This window comes from Podarcis pityusensis (assembly GCF_964106645.2).
Source record: "Podarcis pityusensis genome assembly, chromosome: 1".
In the NCBI taxonomy this organism is placed as follows: Eukaryota; Metazoa; Chordata; class Lepidosauria; order Squamata; family Lacertidae; genus Podarcis; species Podarcis pityusensis.
Window position 1 is genome coordinate 30631678 of NC_138028.1, and position 25343 is coordinate 30657020.

The following is a 25343-nucleotide window of genomic DNA, read 5'->3' on the forward strand; positions in this document are numbered from 1 at the left end:
TGTCTTATACAAGTCTTGTCAGTGCATATTACTATTACCATGTAACTAACTTCTCAAATGCCATGAAAGACAAAAAATAGGGGGGAAGGGCACATTAACAAATAAAAATAATCTCAAGGTGAACACTGTGAGCCCATCTTCAATTACGTTCAGCAGATCAGTGTCAAGAGGCAAAACCTATATAAACCTTCCTGTCCTTCTGGCATCTAAAATAAGATGCTCAATTGCTTTGCTATTCATGGAAACATGGCAGTGTGCTGAATTTTTAGAGTATGTGATGTTTCAGAAGTATATTACTTCACACAGTCTGTTCAGACATGAGCCCAACTCCGTTCCCCTCTTTCATTCCAATTCAATAATTTGTGGTTTGCTAAAACTGCAAAGCTGGGTTCACCTAATTCAGTGTCATAGTTTGCAGAGTCAGGTAGGTAGCCGTGTTGGTCTGACGCAGTTGAAATAAAAAAGTAAAAAATTGTCCAGTAGCACCTTAGGGACCAACTAAGTTTGTTCTGGGTATAAGCTTTTGTGTACATGCACACTTCTTCAGATACCTTTGCAGAGATCGTTCAAATCAGATACTGAGTTGGGACATGACGTGAAACTGTGGTTTAACAAAGCCAAGCTTTGTGTTTAGGCATAGGAAAGAAGGAAGGAGGCAGCCATGGTTTGTTGGGAAACCATCATTATGTATGAATAAGTTTTTGCGCTGTACTCTGTAAAATTCTGACCTGAAGCAGTGCGAGAATAAAATCTTACAAAATATGTAGCCATACTGCAAGCAAACAAGCAATCTCTTTCCACAATGTCCCAGCCTGAGTTCCACAAGTGCAGGAAGATTGACTTACCTCATTGGGATGTTAGGAATACAGAAGAACAAAAAAGTACTGGAAGTACGTGTTTATAACCTAAAATGTATAAACATCTTAGCACCGTATACCATAACCTGCGTAGAGAAGAATGTGAGCAGTCATTCCATCAGCCTCAAATTCACTATGCAGGCTTTTCTGATTAACACCCATCATCCTTAATTAGGATTTCCATATTTCAAAAAGTGAACATCTGGACACAAAAGTTGTTGAGCTTTTTTGCCCAAAGCTGATGAGCTTTCAGCGATTTCCACACTGATGCTGTTTACAAGGGCCAAATACTGTCTATGTCCAAAAAATTCCATACTTATGGCAACCGTAAATTAATCTGCACAGACTATACCAATTCCTGTACGGATCATCCATACAGCTCCTGTAGTGCCAAACTATTGTGTTGGAGAGGCCTCTTTTGCTAAAGTATCTTTCACACCATGCTCAGACTGAGCACTAGGGGAATTTGACATCTGGATGGAGACTTGCCAACAATTAAAAAGAACACATGTCGTGGTTAGCAGGAGATCTTTATTTAACGTATTATGCAAGCTGCTCTCTAAACAGCATTTTCTAAAATAAATTCCAGAAGCACAACATAGCATGTCACTTGCCCCAAAAGGTGTTTGCAAAGGCCTTGAGAATGAAAGACTTGCCAAAAACTTGATTCAGCCACAAGTGACTTCTGTGTAGTCAAGAAGCCTTATAGAGATTGCAGGGAGTAGAACTTCTGTAGAAGGGAAGTGCCTGCTATATTACAAAACTGGCACAAGGATGCCCAATCATTTGAAGACAGGACATGTTCCTGCTCAGAATAGTTGTCCTTTAGCAAGTTTCCAGAGCTTACTCATATGAGCAGCTCCATGGAGTTAAAAGAAATAAAAGGGAAGTGAGCAAGCTTAGAATAAACCCTACATAACAATAAACCCTCACACATAGAGGCCAAGTTCTATGTAAGATGGAAAACATGTCACTGGAATTTACTGCTCCAGACTGCAGAATGCCTACACGATGAATTCTCCTCACAAAAGAAATCCTTCTACTTGTCAACAAGGGCTTTAGCCCAGTCAATTCACACGAAGAGGAACGTACCTTAAAAGGGCATCTCCTCCAACCCCTGTACAGGACGTAGGAAATTCATGGCTACAGCATTCCCAACAGGTAACTAAGCAACTTCATATTGGAAACGTAATGGAGAATCTACCACCTTCCAAAGCAGTCTGTTCCACAGACGGATAAGTTGAAGTTCTTCCTAAATTTTAGTCAAATTCCCCCTTCCTATCATTTGAACCTGTTTGTTTAGGTACTACCTTCTGGGGCAACAGAAAACAAATGTGCTCCATCATTTATATCTATCTTCAATGTTTCAAGGTAGCGTTCACATTGCCTCTTTTCCATGCTAAAAATACTCAGCACCTTCAACCTTTAGATGTAGGACTTGATCCCAAGGCCCCTTACTATCTTTGTCACCCTGCGCCAGACACAATCCAGTTTTTATCTCCCCAAATGTACATGGTTCTTATTTTTTACATGGAGAGAGCATTTTTGGCATGAAGAAAGCATTCAATCATGAGCGCCTCCATCTGAGTCTGCAGCACTACAGCTCAGTCTCAAGTTTTGCCACCTCCATGAGAAACAGGCCTCAATGCGAGCACTTATTCTAAGCTCTTCCTCTCTGAAATCAGAAACGCTACATGAATTGATGCAAAGCCTTGGATATCTCAAACTGTGATATGACTGACATATTACATACAGATTAAAATAAGTATTCACAAAATACTGCAAAAAGAACACAAAGTCCAACTGTAGTACAGTACCTGCAAAACAGAGTTCCCATGAGTTCACCGGACAACTGCATTTGGCATCACAAATCAATGTGTCTAAGGAAATGTGAAAATTTCCTTAGTTCTGCTGTAGAAAACAAATGAGGGTGGAAAATAGGTGGGCAGCAAGTTCCCACCCACACCTTTCAATTGTAAAGAATGTTTTTATATTCCTTTTCAGGAATTTGGTTACAAATGCAACTAACTGGTTGCCTCTCCCAGGCATGAAGCTGTTGTTTAAAAGATAAATGCTTGGCAACATTACACATGCAGAGCAGTGTGGCTAGGCCAGAAAGTAGGCCCTGGCTAAGTAGCTCCGCATGGGGCTTGTCAATGGTATTTGGCCCAAACATGAAATGCATCCAGCTCCATTACTCTAGACAAAATTTTCAGCCTGGGCTGGCCCTTTCTCCATTTGCACTATACAGATACAATAGGTCAGCATGGAGATTTTCGCAGCATTGCTCCCAGTTTAATGCTAAAGTGCCAAAGATAAGCGCAAACATCCAGTTACAACTGAAAGCAGCCTATTATGTGCATTTGGCTCCTAGATCTGCAATGCCAGGCTGCAATGTATTAGGGAGTGTTTCTGATGCTCCTCTTGCCATGTGTGAGCTCCGTGAAGCTATATGCACAGGGCAGCTGCCCTATGCGGCAAGCTGCTTTAGATACTGCTTCGCCTTGTCGGTATATCGACATGCCATTGGCAAACACTGCTTGCAGTAGCAAAACCAACGCATGCTAGAGCCCAATGCAGAAGTCAGAGCATATAGGACTGCTCATATGGATACATGCAGCAAGTTTAGAGCATCATGCACGTGGCAGCTGTTGAAAAGCCACTCTTATGAGCCACAGATATTCACCAGCACACTACATCTGATCCCAGAAATTGCATATAAGCATCATGCCTGGTACCCATTGAAAAGACTTTTACTCCATGAATTTGTCTAATCTCATCTAAAGCTGTATAAGCTACTGGCCATCATAACTCTTGGCAGCAAATTTCATAAATTCTGCACAGAACAAAGACTTTTTGGGGGAAGGGGGGGTAGAAGAAGAAGAGTTTGGATTTGATATCCGGCTTTATCACTACCCGAAGGAGTCTCAAAACAGCTAACATTCTCCTTTCCCTTCCTCCCCCACAAGAGACACTCTGTGAGGTGAGTGGGGCTGAGAGACTTCAGAGAAGTGTGACTAGCCCAAGGTCACCCAGCAGCTGTGGAGGAGTGGGGACGCGAACTCGGTTCACCAGATTACAAGTCCACCACTCTTAACCACTACACCATACTGGCTCTAGTGTCCTGAATTTGCTAAAAGTTTCATTGAATGCCTCCAAATTCTAGTGTCATGAAGGAGAAACACTTCTTTATCCAGGTTCTCCACACATGCATCAGTTTAGAAGCCTTGTGCATGAAATAAACTTCATTAGATAAGAACAAAAATGGCGCCTGATCTAGCAAGAGATACTGCACACAGTATCAGCCTATCCCATGCATTGCTCATGGCGATGCTCATCTGGATGTGTGTCCCCATTCACAATATTTATCCAGCCCCAATTAATTGGCTAGTTCATCTTTGATGTGGCTGTTGTTGTAGGGAATTAGTAGCCTATGATTATTAGATCTTGTCGTACAGTATAAGTTAAAAGTAACTTGTATCTCCCAAATGAATTGTCAAAATGTGAGCAACTATGTTCAGCTGATTACATTATTATTTGGGGGGGGGGAGAGAAGGCATGTCACAAGCTTAGTATACAGGTTAAAATAAAAAAAAATACAGTGGTACCTCTGGATGCAAACAGGTCATTTTGAGCATCTGCGCATGCGGCAAAACCCGGAAGTAACGCGTTCTGTTACTTCCGGGTCGCCGCGGAGCGCAACCCGAAAATGCTCAACCTGAAACAACTTAAACCAGAGGTATGACTGTACTGAAGTACACATCAATCCTACAAACTGATTTGAAGGACTAGAGCAGGGGTGTCCAAACTTTTTTCAAAGAGGGCCATGAGGGTCGACCAAAGTTGTTGACCTTTTTTAGGATTGAAGTTGAGGGTTTGGGGGGATTTTACCCCAGGAAATAAACTGCCACACTGGCTGGATTAAACCAGCAGGATTAGGCCCCCGAGATGGACTTTGGACATGCCTGGATTAGAGAACATGCCTGAATGGACCCACAGTATAATATAGAAAACCTTTAACTTGTTACATGGTTGTAATTTTTCAAACACTTATATACAGGGTCCTGTGGGTTCCACAATTGTGTGATCATATTTTATAATAATAATAATAATAACAATAATAATAATAATAATAATAATAATAATAATTTGGCAGCTGTTACAGATGCCCTCTAGATTCTGTTCACACTTTCTGTTCAACCTCTCGTTGCTTCTACTTTGTTGCTTGCCACCTCCTCCACCTGGTAAAACATTTGTTTTAAAAATAAATCCATATCCCACATTGCAGTCAGAACTTGGCACAATATGCATTACTTGCATAAATGTATTTTAGTCACAGAATTGAGCTTCCTTCTCCTTAAAAGAATATGCATTCCTTTAAAGAAGAATCTGCCCTTTATTCTGTGGAAATTATTGTGTGGAATTCATAAGGGCCGGTTTACATGGTTCACATGCTAAACAATCATCCTATTTTGAGTATGTGGCCCGTTAAGTATAGCAGTGACTGTACGCATCAATATAAGCATTTTACATTCTTACAAATTATTTCTTTTAAGGGAAATAACAATCTCAGAGCTCAGTAACAAAGCCACACACTAGCAAGTTTGGGCTACGTTTGAGACACCTTGAAGCAACCAGGTACAAGTTTTTGTTATATTTTACAAGTGTTATATGCGGAAAGCTAGTTTTAAGTGCAAACAAAATAAGGAATTGGTGACGGTGCAACTCATCATCACTTAATGCAACTCAGTTACTGATTATTTTCATCTGAACCCCATCTTAACCTGTGCTCCAACAACTACTGATTCCGTACTCTAGACACAGAAAAAGCTTTACAAGATATTTGGGACACAGGCTAAAGCCTATTGTGCAACATAGGTGTGTCTGATATGCTACAAAAAACAAGATGGTAGCTCACATTCATTTACATGGGAGTTTGCACAGGAGACAGTAACATGAGTAACACAGATGCAATGTATTGATAATGGTGGTGCTCTCAAAGGTCTCTCAAGACTTCACCGATCCATTCAAATAAATCCTTGTCTTGTGCATTCTTCACACAGGATTAAAAGGCTCCTTTGCTCAGTCAATTTCAGAGTATTTAGGACTCAGAGCATTTGAAGATCAGAGCTTGTGCCTGGGATACATGGTTGGTGCAAAAGGCTCAGACACAGGCAAAGCATCACTAATGTGACTCTTCTAGTAAGGCATGCGTGAGCTGCTCTGAATTATTTGATAAACCCAGATCAAATTCATTAACACAACCAGAAATGATCTCCAGGGCTATCATTTTTGTACAGCAAGAACATTTTCTTGTGCCTGTATCACACTTTCCGTTTTATGAGTTGTAAGGCAAAAATAAGTGAAACATGCTAACCCTTCATCTACATCGAAACAACACTGATTTGCTTCTCATGAGAGGTTCTGTATGCACAGAAGCAAGCCCGATTCCATTTGCTCTGGCCTTAAGAGCGTATGAAAAGCCCCGCTGGATCAGACCAAAGGCCTATCTAGACCAGCATTTCCAGAGGCCAACCTAACGCCTACAGAAAGCCTGCAAACATAAATCACCCTCTCCTTGTATGTTCAAGCCAACAGGACCCAATCAAAAATATAATAGTTGACTCTGCGCACGGGCACCGAGGCACATCTTGAGAAAACAACCCCACAAGGGAGGCTCCAGACAATAATCGAAGGATGAGGAGGATGTGCTCCAATGTAAATAGTGCTAGAAAAATAACATGGTTGTTAGGACTTCTCATTTTGATGCTGGCATCTAGGAATTGGGACTATTTTGCAGCTTCATTCACATATATTGGAAAAAGGATAGCAATGAAAAGAGTTGTTGGGAGAAGGCACCACTCTCTACTATATAACACGTCTACATCATAGTGAGTACACTGTAATCAGGAAATGTAGAATAAAACACAGTATGCGCTTCTGAGGACATACTGCCAAAAAGAGAGATTCCTTTTTTATACTGCAGGAAACATCCCAGCTTGAAGACAACAGAGTAAGTGGTTGTCATCCACAAAGGCTATTTTGAAACCACACATCTAAAAGGCTATTCTCATAGCAACTTATGTTCAGGTTACTGTCTCATATGATTCTTATAATAGTTTCCAAAACAGAAAAAGCTACTGTTGGTAGAGTCCATTTCATTGTCATTCGCTTTAAGGTTATATATTGGAAAGCTTACTGACATGACAGTTCCATTTTTGCATTTATGGTTCCACTGGCTCATGCAGTAGGATACACAGGAAAGAGGATCGCAAGGAAGGAACCATAGTTTAAAAGCAATACTAGGATACCCCAGTGATACAGGAGGAAAAACTGAAACATATTATATTAAAGTGGGGGGAAGCAAACCTAAAAATACTGACCAACACGTTGCTTTTGGAAATGTTCCCAATGTAAAATTCAAGTCACCCAGTTCAGATAAAACAGTTTATCCTCTGTTAACCTCCACTCTAGCTCAGGGATCACTGCTGGCTTCTTTTGGGGTCTTATGCTTACAAAAGACACAGGCTCAGCTTCCCCAAAGAACTGCAAATAGAATTTCTTCTATTAAACACAGGACTCTGCTAACAACCGAGATGTGTCTGAGAAATGAAGAGCTTTGCAACAAAGACAGGCGCCTGCAATAACCAAATACCATTTTGCATATGCCACCAAGCAGCTTCTGGGGCTAGAAAGGAGAGTGTGCGACAAATACTTGCATAGCAATAGCAGGAACACTGGAAATATGGAAACCCCCAACACTGATTATGCGTTTTTATATAGATTTACAAACATGATTTGCAGGATGAGTGGGGTAAACATATCATGCTGACAGAGGTGTGTGTCACATGCTAACACTGAAGAGATAGCTATTGCCGGAAGGAAAATTCTGACGTACTCCAAAGTCCAACATATTAAAAAGCCCAACTAGTTGACAAAGGAAGAGCTGCCTCCATCTAGTGCAGTCAAGGACCATCTCCTGTGGCATTTTCTTAGAAAGCTGCCTGGGGTAGTAGCGCTGCAGCTCGTCTCTGACGAATGGCTTCTGCCTGTTCAGTCAGTTCTGGTGCCTCTGGGAGTGTGGCACAGGCGGGCCTGGGTCTGAAGTATCTATGTGGATGGATAAAGCTGCTGGGACATCACAATAAAAAAGGAAGAGAAATACAATGAACAGGAACATCAAAGCAAGGTACAATTTGCACATCAAATGTTAGGTGCCAAGCCCCACCGTATGCTTCCACTGCCATGACTGCCTATCCTATTTGTTTACTTTCAGCCAGGTTTACAGAGCTCTAAAAGACTAGAATACTATGTAGATTCCAAGCATTGTTTCATTTGTTCATTATTTGCATTTCAAAACACTATGTAGAAAGCTACACCCTCTGCCAATAAATGCCCTGCTCATAGCCAGCGTGCTGCTGAGGAGAGAAGGGGCGGTCAGTCACAATAAAAACACAAAAACATCATCAATGCACCCTTCTCTTTATGCAGACTGCAGGGTGCCATGGGCGTGGGCAGAAAGGGAGAACAGTGCCAATTTAAAGCATGATATGGATAACTCCAGAGCTTCTGAAAACCATTCCTGGTTTCAGCACTAGAGAGCTCGCAGCAGTTAAGACTTTCTTTTGCTCTAACCCAGGAATGGGGAACCCATGGCTCTCCTGATGTTGTTGGACTACAGCTCACATGAGTCCCAGTCAGCATAGCCATTGGTCGGGGATGATGGGAATTGTAGTCCAGCAACATCCAGATACTCACCTCTGCTCTTAGCTGTAGAAGTGACCTGACCAAATAAATAGTCCCTGCTCTGTGTTTGTGTTTATTCTGCATCAAATGGAAATTTGAATTCTCTGCCCAAACAGCCAAAATTCTGTGATCAGGCTTGGACAAACTGGCACCTGCTTGCTTGCTTTTGATTCTTTATTCTGCTTCTAAAAACCCATGTTTCAAAGAATACATGATCTGCCACAAATATGCAGTTGGCAGAAAGAAATAATGCATTTTCCTTGTGGAAAAAGTGAAGCAACAACTTTAGGGATAAAGGTGGGAACCTGTCTAAGCACCATTTTAAACTCGTCAGAAATGCAGCCAAACTCTCCTGCTAAAGGAGAAACCAGCCTTGCACAAAAGAAAATGAATGACATTCACTTGATTGTCACTGAAGCAGCTTGAGCACACCTTGAAGTCTACCCATGCTGCAGGAAAGCGGTGGAAAGAAAACTAGCAATCCTTTTATTCGTCCCACTGAAGTGACTGAAATAAATTGAGCAAGAATACGTTGCCTAAAAGGCCACTAATGAAACCACCTCCTCCTTGAAGACAGCTGGACCATGAGCAAATGGAAGCCCAGCTGTAAGAGAGTCCAAATGCAGCCCACATTCTTAAAAGCTATGGGGAACTGTGAGACAATGAGACATGCCTAAAACAAGTGAACATAAAACTGTTTCTCAGGTAGATTTGGGAGGTACCGTATTTTTCGGACTATAGGACGCACCGGCCCATAGGACGCACCTAGTTTTCAGGGGGGGAAATCAAGGAAAAAAATATGATTTCCCCCCCGCAGCTTTGGGAGCAGCGGACAGGCTGCACGCAGCCTGTCCGCTACTCCAAGACCTTCTCCCTGCTTTTGCGGGAGGTGGCGGAATTCCCCAACCTCCCGCAAAAGCCCACAGGAGCCCCGCGCGACTCCTGCGGGCTTTTCGACCAGGAGGGAGAAGGGACTGAAACGGCCAGTCAGTCCCTTCTCCCTCCTCGGGGAAAAGCCCCCAAGAGCGGCGCGCTCTTTAAAGGGTGCGCGGCTCCTGCAGGCTTTTCTAGGAGGTGGGGGAATTCCCCCACCTCCTAGAAAAGCCAGCAGAAGCCGCGGAGCCCCTTTAAAGAGCACGAGGCTTTTGCGGGCTTTTGCGGTAGGTGGGGGAATTCCCCCATCTCCCCCAAAAGCCCGCAGGAGGGAGAAGGGACTGACTCGGCCAGTCAGTCCCTTCTCCCTCCTTGGGGAAAAGCCCCCAAGAGCCGCTCGCTCTTTAAAGGGTGCGTGGCTCCTGCGGGCTTTTCTAGGAGGTGGGGGAATTCCCCCACCTCCTAGAAAAGCCGCGGAGCCCCTTTAAAGAGCGCGCGGCTTTTGCCTGCTTTTGCGGGAGGTGGGGGAATTCCCCCATCTCCCGCAAAAGCCCGCAGGAGGGTTGGAGAGTAGCGGGAGGGCGTCGCGCGCCTTCCCGCTGCCCCCCATCCTCTGGGGCTGGCGATGGGGGAAGCGCTGCTTTCCCCACCGCCAGCCTCGAAGCCGGGTTGGAGGGTAGCGGCAAGGCGTCGCGCGCCTTCTCGCTGCCCCCCATCCTCTGGGGCTGGCGATGGGGGAAGCGCTGCTTTCCCCACCGCCAGCCTCGAAGCCGGGTTGGAGGGTAGCGGCAAGGCGTCGCGCGCCTTCCCGCTGCCCCCCATCCTCTGGGGCTGGCGATGGGGGAAGCGCTGCTTTCCCCACCGCCAGCCTCGAAGCCGGGTTGGAGGGTAGCGGCAAGGCGTCGCGCGCCTTCCCGCTGCCCCCCATCCTCTGGGGCTGGCGATGGGGGAAGCGCTGCTTTCCCCACCGCCAGCCTCGAAGCCGGGTTGGAGGGTAGCGGCAAGGCGTCGCGCGCCTTCTCGCTGCCCCCCATCCTCTGGGGCTGGCGATGGGGGAAGCGCTGCTTTCCCCACCGCCAGCCTCGAAGCCGGGTTGGAGGGTAGCGGCAAGGCGTCGCGCGCCTTCCCGCTGCCCCCCATCCTCTGGGGCTGGCGATGGGGGAAGCGCTGCTTTCCCCACCGCCAGCCTCGAAGCCGGGTTGGAGGGTAGCGGCAAGGCGTCGCGCGCCTTCCCGCTGCCCCCCATCCTCTGGGGCTGGCGATGGGGGAAGCGCTGCTTTCCCCACCGCCAGCCTCGAAGCCGGGTTGGAGGGTAGCGGCAAGGCGTCGCGCGCCTTCCCGCTGCCCCCCATCCTCTGGGGCTGGCGATGGGGGAAGCGCTGCTTTCCCCACCGCCAGCCTCGAAGCCGGGTTGGAGGGTAGCGGCAAGGCGTCGCGCGCCTTCCCGCTGCCCCCCATCCTCTGGGGCTGGCGATGGGGGAAGCGCTGCTTTCCCCACCGCCAGCCTCGAAGCCGGGTTGGAGGGTAGCGGCAAGGCGTCGCGCGCCTTCTCGCTGCCCCCCATCCTCTGGGGCTGGCGATGGGGGAAGCGCTGCTTTCCCCCACCGCCAGCCTCAAAGAGCAGACTCTCCTGGCTTCAGCGGAAGCAACGCGAAGCCTCCGGAGCGCAGGCTGCGGAGGCTTCGCATTGCTATCGCTGAAGCTGAGGAGTCTGCATTCGCTCCATAGGACGCACACACATTTCCCCTTCATTTTTGGAGGGGAAAAAGTGCGTCCTATGGTCCGAAAAATACGGTATTTTGAGGGGGCGGGGCGATCTCCAAGTCTAGTTAAGAGTCAAATCCTATTAAGCCTGCTATAATACCCTATTAAGCCTGCGTAATATCCTAGGCCTCAACCACTGCCCAGCAATAGAGTAGGTAGAACGTTACCATACTTTCAATTGAGGACTATTTGTGGCATCTGACCCACACACACAACTGCCCCAGGAGCATGTGGAACTGCAAAAGCCCTTGTGCAAGTGTGACTTAGGGTCTCCATGGTGGAGTGGCAACAGTGGTAACCCCATTTTTAGGATGGCAGCTGCTCTAGAAGCGTGAGGTGGTCACATAGGGTTCTCATGTGTGAACCGTTTCTTAGGGATTGCCAAGGAATTGTAGTTACAGATTCACCCAGAGTAAGACCTTGTACGGGTGCCATTAAATATATATTAGGTTAAAAGAAAAAACAACCCTCCAGATTGCAGCTTCCGTTGCCACCACTGGATGCATCTTAAGTGGCCTGACTATCATCATCTAAATTCAGTCAAATTCAACAAAACTTTCTGGAGGTGGGGAGGGGGAGGGGTCTACGACAAAGGAAGATTTGTTGCTGCATGTTTAAGAAAGAAGCTAAATTCATCACAATGACAGGGGAGAGTGTTGGCAGAGATTTGAGCTATTTATTCTTTTAGGAAAATCCTATAAAGAATGACATGAGGAAGCCTCTATCTGCAGTCTTGTTCATCACGGTGGTGAGGAGTCCGATAACAGATGTATGCAGTAGCGTGATTTAGTGCCGGGAGCTGGCCCCTGATGTGTATTAATACAGCAGCAAAGCGGAACGAGCCTCTCTTCATCACTCATCTCTATAAAAGAGGTGGAATCCGAGATGGCCCGATGTTAGGCAGAGCAAGCCCATTTGTTCTGCTGACTGATGGAGCCAGCTCAGGCTGTGTCCTTCACCTCTCTGGGGCACACGGGTTGCATAAAAGGAGCTCACTGAAACAGGACCTGGTCAACAAGTGAGATGAGAGCTGTTGGGCTCAGCCAGAGATCTGTTTTGGAGGCACTGTCTAGTCCAAATGGGGCATCCTTGCTTGTACAACCCCCCTCGTTCTCAGGCCTGGGCCTGAATGGTGACTCACACCAATCTTTCACTGCCAACACAAGAAGTCGTCACGTGAAGCTAGAGCTACAGTGAAAGAAAATTGAGTCCAACAAGCTAGTCAGAGAGGAAATGTCCAAGTCAGTGCTGATTGAAAGCATGCCAGAGGGAGAAGAATCCTTTGGCCAGAGATGTGCATGCCCCATGTATCACACAAAAACACGGAAACATATCTTGCTTCCTTGGAATACTGGCTCTCATCTCTCCCCTCACGTTCTTTTCTAATAAAGGGGAGGGCCATTTCTAGCTCAGCTGACTGTAAATAGAGGTGGCCAATCTGTGATCCTCCACACACTGTTGGGCTCAAACTCCCATCGTATGCAACCATTAACCATGCTGGCTGGGGGGAAGAGATACACACAGGCAGCCTGTATGTCTCTTTCTCTCCACCCTACACTGCGACAATGTCCTCCATCTGAAAGCCCTGGGTTGCTCTGGATGGATCTGAGCTGACCTGGGGTGATCCAGCGATGCCTCAACCCAATCTAGCTAAATCCCAGGTTGCCCCAAATCGATCTAATTCAGTTCAGGATCCAGTTGCATCCAGTGCACAAACCTGGTTTCAAATTGTTTTGTCTTATGATAACAGTGTATTGTTCATACTTTGTACGTCCCTGGGACTGAAAAAAGGCACGATAAAACCATCAATCTAATTCAAGCCACTTGCCAGCTTGCCTGAGGCCATGTCTTTTGCCAGGCACAGGCACACTCAGCCCTCCAGGTGTTTTGGGACTACAATTCCCATCATCCCTGACCACTGGTCCTGCTAGCTAAGGATGATGGGAGTTGTAGTCCCAAAACATCTGGAGGGCCGAGTTTGCCTATGGCTGTCTTTGGCCCTCAGTGTGGTCCCTTCTTAACGCTACCTACCCTGATGCTGGTGCACAGGGGTTTGGCTGTGCTGAGCTTCGGAAAAGACAAAATCAGTTTGCAGCGCTTCTGCCTGCTCCAAAGCTCAGCAAAACATGCAACACAAATTCAGAGTTCTCTAGCACACAGAGAGAACTTCAGCGAGTGCAACTACAATATATGGCTGGCTAGTAAGTCCATATAAAATTAAGGACCCCTATATTAAAAGAGACCTGGAAAAGTAAAAAAGTTGCTAGAGAAATTGAGACAGATAGCATTAGAGCATACCAGAGGCTACCTTTTTTGCCTTCTCAGAGAGAATGAATTTTCACAAAAAGGAACCACAACACAGAATGAATATTTAATATTGTAATAGTTGTCTGCTCCAGATAATTTGTACGTAATTTGTTCCAAGAAATACAGCAGTCGCTATCTAACCCTGCATTTATTCCAACTATCACCGCACTTCAGGTTTCTTAGTGCAAGACAGGATCCATAAAACCTTCCTGAGACAACTGCTATGGACAAATGTTTAGCAATACTCTTCTCATTCCACTCACTGCCTCACTGACTGCTCCTCCTCTTTGCTATTCTTTAAGAACTGTATGCACATTCACATATGCAGAGAGATCCATGAGCAGACATTCTGCTTGTGTCAGGACACAAGGTGCACATGCAGCTCTGTGTTTCAACAGTTTGTCACCTCTCTACATACACACCTGCATCATCTGCTGCCTGAGGCAGTCACCTCACCGTAGCTAATTGTAGGGCCAGCCCTATGGTAGATATGCATTGCAAGATTACTACTACCACCCACACCAACATTTTATTTTGTTACTAGAGCCTGTAGGAGTAGTACAAGGGTAGTAGATCTGCCTGCATATGCATTTAGAGTGGAGGAAGCATGCTTGAACAGAACACACACAAAGCTGTGTAGAGACCGGAAACATCAAGGGGCAAAAGATATAGGGGAAAAACATTAAGACTGGCAATGAAGAAGGTACCAGTGCTGGCAAACCAAGGAGCTGGTTCTATTTAATTAATCCTTATTAGTAGATTACTTATTACCTCATTCTGTCCAAGCATTTGCTAATCAATGGGAGTTCACTTTTTTTGTTAAAATTAATGCTTTTTCTTTAGGAGCCAGGCGAAGATATTTCTCTATAACCAGGCCTTTAACTGATGAATACTCTATGGCCTTTTAAATGTGTTCAGGGAGGGGGGAGTTATTGGTTTGCTTTTGTTTTATTATGTATTTTGTGTTCTCATTTTGTATTTTTAAGTTGTGAACAGCCCTGTGATCTTTGGATGAAGGGTGGTATATTATTATTATTATTATTATTATTATTATTATTATTATTATTATATTGGATTATTTTTATGTGTGGGTGACCTTTAATCCAATAACCTAAATTTTCTTGGGATACCAGCATACTCCTCTCTCATGCAGAAATGTTGTTTCTTCTGCTTTAAGAAAATAAAGCATACTCTCAAAGCACAAAACAGTTTCTCTCAATGAGTAAGATGCTCTTTAGGCAAAGTACCAAGAGATTGGCACAAGGGAGAAGCCAGCATCCATGTCCTATTTCCTTTAAGCTTTCCAAACACTTCACTACTAGTAGTTGGACTGTGTCAACCAGACTTTGCAACTGCTGGCCTCCAGATAGTTTGGACTACAATTCCCATCAACTTTAGGCGGCACAGCCGCAGGTCACTAGGTTGGAAAAGGCTGGAGTAAACTCTGTGCTTTTTTTAAAAAAAGTGATGTTAATGTGCAAAGGAAGGCCAAGTTCTGCAAACTAAATTACATGAGCTAAATTAACATGCATATACTTGGTTGCATGACCAATTCTGCCCCTGCTAGTCACAGAAGGCAGAAGAGCAAGGAAATATTATGAAGCCCTATTCCTGGCCACCAGGAGCTGAGTGCCCTCACTGCCTTTTGATTATTATTTTCTAAATATTTTTTACTGAACTTTTTAACAGCAAGCAAACTGCAGAAAAGCTGCCTTTTGATTATTCATCAGGCATTATCCAACTGACTGCCACAGTCACAAGGAGTAGAAAATGAACTTTCTGCATCCAATACTAAATGTGGCATTTGTGCAATGCAAGTGATACAACCTTGCCCTGGGAAGCCTCCGTATCTCACAGGGGAACAGCTGAAAGGGCAGGTCTTTCTTAAAATTCAGATGTTTTCCTGCTCCTTCAAAACAGTAGCCCCCTAATTCATTAACCATTTATACTGAGGTTTAGCCAATTTACCTGAAGTTGGGCTGGAAAGGGAGGCTGTTGCCATTACAGGCTTCCTCTTTCTCTTTATGTCCCTTGAACATGGGGGTCCGAGATGTATATTGGTCTGCCTAAAAAGGAAGAAATAAAGTATAATGATTAAAAAAATAAGGCAACAAACACCATCCTGACAGTCCCTTTATTTATTTTTTATAAAATAAATAACAAGAAGGGCTTGCTTCATGCACTCACCAACCTCACTGATTTCACTGGCAGGCACATAAAGCAGGACACCATACACAGATCTTAAGGTTGATCTGCAGAGGTGGAAACTCCCAACTGCAGGTGAAGTTTTACTCTCTTGTCTAATATGCATTAGGTTGGAATACTAGAATCATCATATTTAGGCTGGCAATAGAGCTCCCTCCACCCCCCAGAAAAGTGAGCCTTGTTTTCCCCTATGCATAATGCAAACAAGATGGAATTAGGCATCTCAAGGAACCCTCTACAGTGGTACCTTGTTTTGAGTTCAGGATCCATTCCGGAGCCCCGGACGCTCCACGAAAGGGATGCTCGACAAAGCGCTGCTCTGCGCATGCGTGAAGCGCAATTTAGCACTTCTGTGCATGCGCGAGCGGCAAACCCAGAAGTAACCTGTTCCGGTACTTCCGGGTTTACAGTGGACGTTTGCCAAAATGGACGGTCGACAGGACAGACGTTCACGGAGGTATTACTGTACATTAAACAAGCACCCTTCTTGAAATGTACATTTAATTGCAATTGACCTTCTGAGAGACAGCCATACAAAGCATTCCCTTTGGAACAGAAAAGTGTTTCAGGTGAAAAATATGGCCCTTTTTTATTATAATATCAAACTTAGGGATTTCATGAGTTTTCTAAGAACCTCAATTTTCAGGCCTTCTTTGTAGACCCTCAAACTAATAATACAGTTGAAGACTCTTGTATTTTCCCCGTTTTAGAAAGCAAAATATATGGATTGTACCAATGCAAGGAAGGAAATGTGCTTATTAACTGATCGCCTTGAAAATAATTAGTTCAGCTATCCTCATGCAGAAGGAAACATTCAGTAGAACACACTTCCTATCAAGGGTATTGCTACTGTGACAGTATTCAGCTCAGCTGTTGCAGTTGTACTTACAGTTTCCACTGCAAATACCAGATGCATAAAAGGTGCTTTTTCTAAGCCTTGAGGTACCACCTGGGGCTATTTCTGATGCCTTCAAAGGTCAAAATTAATAGTGAGAACAGAGATCCTTCTCCTCTTTGAAACACCACCAGCCAGCTGGGCACCCAATTCTGATCTGCACATCATAGGTAGAAATCACTACAAGTTGCTCATCCCATCCAGTGAACACAACATCTTTGCATGCAAGGATTAACCCATTGCACAGCACAGAAAAGTGTCCTGGTAACAAATGATAAGCAATTCATTAAAAAAAAATTCCCTACACATGTACTAGAGAGACTGGCAACCAGACTGGCCTATCCAAAATGTAGCCCTAGGGAGATTATCTCCACCCTCTTCTCCAACAGTCAGCATCAGATGTGTTTATAACAAAACAACAGCATGGAACCATTGCCACACATCTTCACATTACTCATGGGCAACTTTCAACAGAGGTCTCTGTATTTCTTTTCCATTATGCTGGCCACTAGCACCCGTCAGTGATTAATACACACACACACACACACACACACACACACACCCTCCCAATATGGAGCTACCTATGATGATGCAGCACCTGCATTTGGCAGCACAGCAGACACAGATAAACAGATGGTTTGGTTGTCTACTTGGTGTTCCTCCTTAAACTACATTTACAAGCACATACCAGAAAGATGGTGACCCAGGACGAGAAAAATGTTTTCCAAGGGTTCAGAAAGGCACCTAATGCATTACCACTGTTTGCAACTCTGAATGTGGGTTTCATAATATAGGTTGACGGTGTATCATGCTGCAGTGAGATTTTCATCTGTGGCCGCCACAGTATGGGCTCTGCTTTAGCACTCTTCATGGGTTATATTTCCTCTGGCGACATGGGCCACATATTAATCCTGTCTCAACTTGAACTTGGCAGATCTCATACTGAGACCAGACTCTTAATAAGACCTGGTCTTAACCAGTGGAAAGAATTGGGAGGCTTGGCTCTGCTTAGGAAATCTTGAGCTATACTGAGAAATGGCCAACTAGCCAACCACTAAGCCAATGAATGCCCTAAGCCAGGAACGAGGAAGCTCAAGCCCAGGCTGTGACCCCTCCCCAGTCATCTAACCAACCCTTGGGACTCTCCTGACATCACTGGCCATGCTCTGTGCTTTTGCCTGGCTGAGATGTCTTTGACCTCTGGCAATGCCTTCTGCTTGCCTGGATGGAGAATTGTAACTGCCAACATTTGCATGGGCAATATATAACTAATGTGCACGTCTGCCCCATGTACCACTGGAATGTGGCCCCCCGAAACTTGCCCAGGCTAAAAAAGGCTTCCTGCTCTAAGCATTTCAAAGGAAAGTGAAGACAGGGAACCTTTATTCTGCCACCTAGATACATGGAAAACAGTACGTTCAACCTGCTACCTCAATGCAATTCACACTGGTACTGAGGAACATATTCTCAATGCCAACTTCTTCATGCTTTCCACTTTTAAAAAGTGCATTGTCAAACAGAAGATACAACAGACACGGCATGATTAGTAAATGCTTTGTGCTCTTAAAGAGCCGCAATTACAGGCATGTGAAAAGAAGGAAAGCGGTCCCTGAGATGCGCTCTCTCACATGCCTCCCAAGAAGCGGCAGGCCATTAAAATTCCATGATGAAGAATCAAAACAGCCTGGGAACAGCCAGGAGGCAATACAGCAAATTAATACACCAACTATCCCCAAGGAGGATGGCAAAAAGGGAGGGAAAGCGGGGGAGGGGGGACGACTCTCGTCGCTTTTCAAAATAAAATTATACTACTAATGATAAGAGTCACCAAACCCACCCCCCCATACACCACTTCTAATGATGGGTGTGGAATTCCCAGTGCTGCTTCTGACACTTTGAGAGAAGTCTCACCACATCACAGACAGACAGCTGAAAAGAAAGTCTTGGTATACTACAATTTATACAGCCTTTTAACTGCATCTTCCAAGGAACCCTCCATGCAGAGCCTTCTCCTTGACACCAAAAAGCTGCTCCTCGCACACCCATGGCTCTACACTCAGCAATCTGGCTGGCGGCTCTGTTTAAATGAAGCAATGGGTTACAAGACAGTGACTATGCTACCTAGATGAATTTCACCGGAAACCACTAGGGAGGTAAAGAAAACATAGGTTAAGGCAGACAGGTGAAAAAAACAGAATTTGCCTGATAACAGTGCTTCCAATTGCATAATACATTTGTGAAAGGCTTTCCGGAGGCAGACAGTGCTTATAAGAACTGGCAGTTTGAGCAGTAGGGAAATAATTTACATGGCATAGAGCTAGTATGGGCAACTATGGCCCAAGGTGCTGCACTTTTTGAAGGATGCTTTTCTTTCTGCTACATGCCAGAATATTATCTCTCTTAAGTAATACAGCCTCAATAAGCTTGGAAATTATGGGAGGAATTCACCTTGTGCTAAGCTGATCAGCTGTCATTTCAGCTTGCCTGAAGGAACAATTCCCCCACTCCTTCCCCTGAATGCTATTCCAGGGGTTCTCCAGACTGACCACACCTCACAAGCCAATTTTGGAAAGGGGAGTTCCTTATGCAGGTCCTCCACTGATGGGACTACCGGTAATTGATTCCCACCCATTAGCAGGGCCCACTCATAAGTTACAAGACCCAAAACATGTTTACTTGCTCACCTAACTGTATAGATACACAGATGTCCGTCATCAGAAATACAAAGTAAGACCTAAAGCAAGCATAGGCAAACTCGGCCCTCCAGATATTTTGGGACTACAACTCCCATCCCAGGGAGTTTGCCTATGCCCGACCTAAAGCTTAAAAACATCACTTGGAATCAGATTAAATTCACTACCAGAAACTTTACAAATAGCTATTTACAAGCTGAGCTCAAGGCTCATCCAAGTTTAAGCTACTGGCTTTCATCATCATAACAGGATAAAAGCTGCAGAGAACATTAAGGTTATCTAAGCAAGTTCCTGCCATAAGGTAAGGTACTTCCAACCACACACCTCTACAGAGTATGTGTGCCAAATGACAAAAAAGTGAACAAGGTACTGAAACAATAGGTTTAATAAACATTACAAATGGCTCAAAAAGGACAAGACAAGCTACATATTAGAGTAGAATTTGCCTACCCAAGTCTGGGTTGTTAAATAATACTGAATCTTTCCATTTTAGCAATGCAAATAAAACCTTCTTGACCCTCTAGCACAGGAATGTCCAACCAGTAGGTTGTAATCTACTGGTAGATCCCCAGCTGATCCTGGTAGATCACGGGATCCTTATCGTGTATAAAAATTTATGTGGGGAAAGCTAAAAAAACCTCTGTGCAATCCTCCCAAAAAAAGCTCAGCAACTCTGGGCACTTTCCTCCTAAAAAAAGCTCAGCAATTCTGGGCAATCCACTCACCCCATGCACGCTCCTCCTCCCTCCAATGACAATGGGTAGATCACTGCCAGTTTTTTATACTGGGAGTAGATCACAGTCTCTTGGGAGCTGGATATGCCTGCTCTAGCACAAGTCTACTCCACTTAACATTTCATCACCAGTCATGACATTCTGCCAGAACTATAGAACAAGAGAGAAAGCTTCAAAGATCTCAAATGAAAATTTCTTCCTAATCTCACATATCCCTCACTGAGGCACCAGATTAAATAATAAAATATCCTTCATATAATATATGTTGCCCACTCCCGTGACAATAATTTGAAGTGGCTATTTTGGATTTTTACATTTTCTACTTTTAGTTAGCATTTTCTTCAGACTCCCAGGCTAAATTGAATAATGGATAGAGCCATTCCTCACATTTAAAATTTCTTTAACCTCCCTATTCAATTATTCCCTCGCTATTATATTGAGCTTTCTAATGCACAACACAAAGTCTGCTCCTTGTCCAGGTATCAGTCATCCAAATTCATTGGCCCAGTTCACATGTAACACTAACAACATATACATAAAATCAATTCAAATTCAATACAGAAACCAACAGAGTATTATCATTTTAATGGGTATTTTTAATGGTCTTTGTTTTATGCTGCAGCACAGTTCTGTGGTTGTTGTAAATCTCTCATTTAGTTTGCTGCCTTGGACTCTTGAGGAAAAGCAGGATAAAAATGTTTTAACCCAAAGAAGTAGAAAAGGAAGTAGAAAAGGAAGTCACCTATGCAATTTGTTTCTGACATGCATACTCCACAAACCAAGAGATACCATACCATTCCTCACAATGAAAGCAGAAGGTGATGGTTACCTGGCTGTGCAGTGTGCTGGTGAGCACCTTCGGTGGGAAGCATCAGCAAGAACATCCAAAGAATAGAGAGGAGATAGTGGATTGAACTGGGAAGACAAGAGAGAATTGGTTAACAACACTGGTTAGTAACATTAACTGAATACAGACAGTTGAACTATCCTTACCCAGTCTCTCACATTATCTGGAGTCTTACATTCCATATGTAGCGGCAGGCCAATTTCTGACCCCAGGCCACACTGCTCACTCATCTGGAGGAGAAAACCAACTAGACTTCGAACACACCTAGTTGAGAAGGCAACACCTTTCTCCACTCTCACGTAAGAAAGAAAACCTCTACCAATTAAGTCTGTTTTCATTTGTACAGAGCTGTGTACAAAGGAGATCAACATCCACCTTCACTGCGAGATGTTTCTTTGATCATAGTCAACTTGAGAACCACCAGCATAGATGCCACTTTAGCATCACAAGAAGATCATTTGCAAAACTCAACTGCAGAAACAAATTGTTCTTTACAGAGATGTGAGCAACTGAAGCAATCAGCTTCACCAGTACTAATGATCACAGCATACTGCATTTATTTCTCCAGAAAAAGAACAAAACTTTTACCACAACGAGAAATATTTTCTTCTGGAAGGCAAGGGAGCAGCACTTGAGGTTCTTTAAAAAAAAAACCTAAACACTATTCAAACATTAACAGAACATATGATACAGTCCATGTGGTCCAGAAGGAGTGAATTAAACAGTTGGATGCCTACAGACATTCTTCCTGCATGTGCAAAACTAACATGTCAATGATACAGCTGACCTCAATGGCTTCCTCCCATGTGCATGAGAGGACTTTAACATGCAACTCCCCATCAACCTGTCTGTTGTAGTGTAGTCTCAGAAAGGCCCTGCTAAACAGCTGGATCAGTTCAATCTTCAATCACAGAGAACTTAAATAAATAGTAAGGAAAAGCGCCAATAAACTACAGCATTGCAAGATGTCAGTTTTTACCCTATCAACTATCTCTATCGAAGTCTGCAAATTCCAACCTTCTAAACAACTGTAGTGCCTCTTACCACTTGCTCCCAACCAAACTTCAAAGAAATTCAAATTGCTAGATTGACTGGGTACTGCAAAAAAGCACTATTTCCTTTAAAAATAGATACCCTCTTACTTTAATTTTGAACAATATAAACATATAAGTTATCCAGTTGCTGGAAGCTCACTATAAAACCCAATGAACTTCAAAATAATGTGAACAGCTGGTTGGAAAAAGTTTGGGCATACTGTAATCAGATTCACTTTCAGATGGATTATGAGTTCAAAATGAAGTATGTCACTGCAGATTTTTATACTACACTTTTGAGCTTATTAAGATATATATTTTTTACTATCAAATGAGGAACACAGACCTCATCTAATTGATTAAATTGTAACTGAACTAACAACAACTCTGTACATTCAGGAGTTAGTCCATTAACCTTTATACTGGTGTAAGTTAGTTGAGGCTGCAAATTTAATTGGGAGAACTGAAGTGTAAATATTCAGTGGCTCTCCCTATTAGCAGTGGGAACCAGAACATAGAAAAACCATCTCTAAATATACTTGGAATTACCAGCTTTCTCTCTGTCTTACCAGCAGAGCTAAGAAAGTACCAGCATGACTAAATAACCAAGTTAAAGCAACTATCAAATGCAGTAAGACTTCTTTTGAAGACAGGGAGAGAATGCTGTTGTTATTGATAATGAACAAAAAATTAAAAGGGGCAGAGGGAGAAGACACTATGTTCTGGAAAATCACATGAAAATTTATAATTTATTTATTCTTACATTTACATCCCACCTCTCCTTCAAGGAGCTCAAGGTGGCACATGTTTCTCCCTCTCCTCATTTCATCCTCACAATAACCCTGTGAAATAGGTCGGGTCAGTCAGTATTTCTCAGCCTAAAAATCACCAGCTGAGCCAATGGCCAAGAGGGGATTTGAACCATGGATTCTCAGGTCCTAGTCTGATGCTCTAACCACTACACTTTATTGGTGATTCAAGATGAACCGATAGAAAAATGCACCCCAAAAATGCTTTAAATAATCAGAAAGCTAGATGGAAAGGCAGCTAGAAAGAGGGGAAATGTAGAAGAAGGCCAAAGTTTTAGGCCCTAGGGCGCTGTTTGATACAAGGAGTCATTGTGAAGTAAGGTCTTCCAGCATACAGTGTATGACCAAAGGAAGGTCTTTCGGCCTTACTTCTTGCACACAGGCTGTAAACGTGGAAGAAATTGGAGGCCACGACTTCATTCTTTCTAGAGACAGAAATCAAGTAAGAATATACAAGAGAAGCAAAGTACAGCCATCTTACCTGGTTGCGATCTCTCATTCCCATTGACGGCAACCAGAAACTAGAGAGATGGTAGAAGAGACGAAATTGGAGGAAGCATGAGAAAAGAATTGAAAAAAAGGAAGGGGAAACAGATGCACAGAGAAGAAAAGAAGAGGATTAAACATCCATGTAAGACAGATGCATTAAAGACAGGTTTAAGGCAAGGGGAATTAATCTGGGTATCAATGGATGAGAGAAACTCAATCCAATGGATGCCACACTTAAATTAACAGCAAAGAGTAGGGAAACCAGCACCCCATAAATAAAAGGGAAATTTCAGGCATGCTCATCCACCCACCCACATCTGTGATGTCCAAGAGGATATACTAATTCAGAAATGTAGATCATTCATTAGTAACAGAAGCTGGTGACTACCTTGGGTACCCTCCCTACCATAGCCCAGCAGCTCAGGTACTTCTAATACTGAAGTTTTATTAGTCTATGCTGGGTTCTTGTGCATTTTGCCATTTCACATAGTGCAAGAATGAGGAAGATGATTACATTGACAGGAGCATTGCACTGGCTTTTTTTTTTTTTAGAACAGTGGGAAAAGGATAGGAAATGCAACAGGAATACAGAAAGGCAAGCACATCACCCCTTCTTTAAGAGATGGCTTTCTAATAAAATGGGAGGATCCTCTCTGCAAGTTAAGAAGGGACAAATTCTGTATTATGAGCCTCCCCCTCCCCAGACTTATAGACGTGTCAGCAGCATTCAGGTGCTTACTCTTTTTGGCAGGAATCACCAATGATGTGGCTAATCCTCTCAGTGCCCATAGCACTCATGATGGTCTCCTGAAACACAAAGTGACAGGGGGGAGGGCTGAGGCTACAATGGCAGATGACAATGGATGGCCTATTTATTTAAATCTGGGCCTGCCTCAACTGGGTTTTAAAAAGGATGCAGTGAAAGGCAGATTTTAAGAGAAGAGGGGCACACAGGTATTGGGAGCTAAACCCTCCCCCAGCTAATTCCCTATAGTATGTTACCTGGACTGTCAGGGTTGGATACCGAAGAGAACCTGCTGAGAGGGACTTCAGGAAGGTAAGCTGCAGCAGAAAGGCAGGCTTGGTTCCTCTCACCGATGTGCCCCATACGCTCTTAAAACTGGGTCTCCTATCTCCATTTCTATGTGTGATTGGGGCAGACTCAGGCTTAAACAAACAGGTCTGCTGCTATCACATGCAATATGAGCCTCAGGCACTCTCCCTCCAAAAATCAGGCAGCACAGACACACATGACACACTCATAAGACAGTGCATTCTTGTTCACATGGGGTCAGAATCAATGCATTACCCTCTGAGCAATCAAGAAGTGTGACTCCAGCAGCCTTGCAAGAAGTTAACATCTGAAGGCAGTTTAGGGAAGTTTTTAATGACTGATGTTTTAATGTATTTTTAGTATTTTGTTGGAAGCCGCCCAGAAACACAGCTAGATGGCTGGTGCATAAATAATAAATTATTATTATTATTATTATTATTATTATTAACCTTCATGCTGATAAGAGAAAAATGTAATGGGAATTCATGTTTCCTACACTGCATAGAACTAACACTGTCTCTCTGTTTCCTATGACATGGTTATCCAGAAGGGCCAAAATATTACTGAACTGTCCAATAAGCATATAGCTAGAAGTCGCAGTATGGTCAATGTCTCAAGAACAAGATGGATTCAGTCTGAATATTGCTGGGAGTGATTTAAGAACAGGAAATTTTACTCCTAGAAAAATCTCAAACATTCACATGAAGATGTTAAAGTTTCATACATTCACTATCCCTATTAAAGTTATTGTGCAGAAAGTGAGGAGGATTTTATTTCCTCTTGCTTCAAGTTCCTTCTGTGTTTCTTTCATTGGCTTGCATTTTTTCTGCTCTGTTTAGGGAAGTAGGAAAGGAACGTTTAAGACCACCCGCTTTGCTCTTGGTTATTTAAAAGCTCTGACCTAAAGCCACAAGAGTCTCAATTCACTTATTTTCTGCTCCAGTTCATTAGGGTCAACAGATGCTGAAGTGTTTCAGTGGTGCTGCGTGTGGGGTTTTTTTTTAAGTGTATATATGTCACATCAAGTTCTACCTGT

The 25343-nt window shown here is 43.8% G+C and overlaps 1 protein-coding gene across 8 annotated transcripts in view; it reads right to left on the minus strand.

Moving 5' to 3' along the window:
* Positions 1 to 1371: 1371 nt before the first annotated feature.
* Positions 1372 to 25343, minus strand: part of GPATCH2L (G-patch domain containing 2 like) — a 37171-nt gene continuing 13199 nt past the window's right edge. For 2 of the 8 annotated variants that reach the window (XM_080978838.1, XM_080978839.1), the window contains exons 6-10: positions 23993 to 24060; positions 23246 to 23285; positions 20904 to 20989; positions 15516 to 15613; positions 1372 to 7988 (exon numbers count right to left, since the gene is read on the minus strand). In XM_080978838.1, coding sequence (XP_080834964.1) covers positions 7915 to 7988; positions 15516 to 15613; positions 20904 to 20989; positions 23246 to 23285; positions 23993 to 24060 — 366 coding nt within the window. In that variant the 3' untranslated portion in view covers positions 1372 to 7914. The remainder of the gene's footprint in view (positions 7989 to 15515; positions 15614 to 20903; positions 20990 to 23245; positions 23286 to 23992; positions 24061 to 25343) is intronic. The other 6 variants (XR_013978945.1, XR_013978946.1, XM_080978840.1 and 3 more) reach the window with 6 other exon arrangements.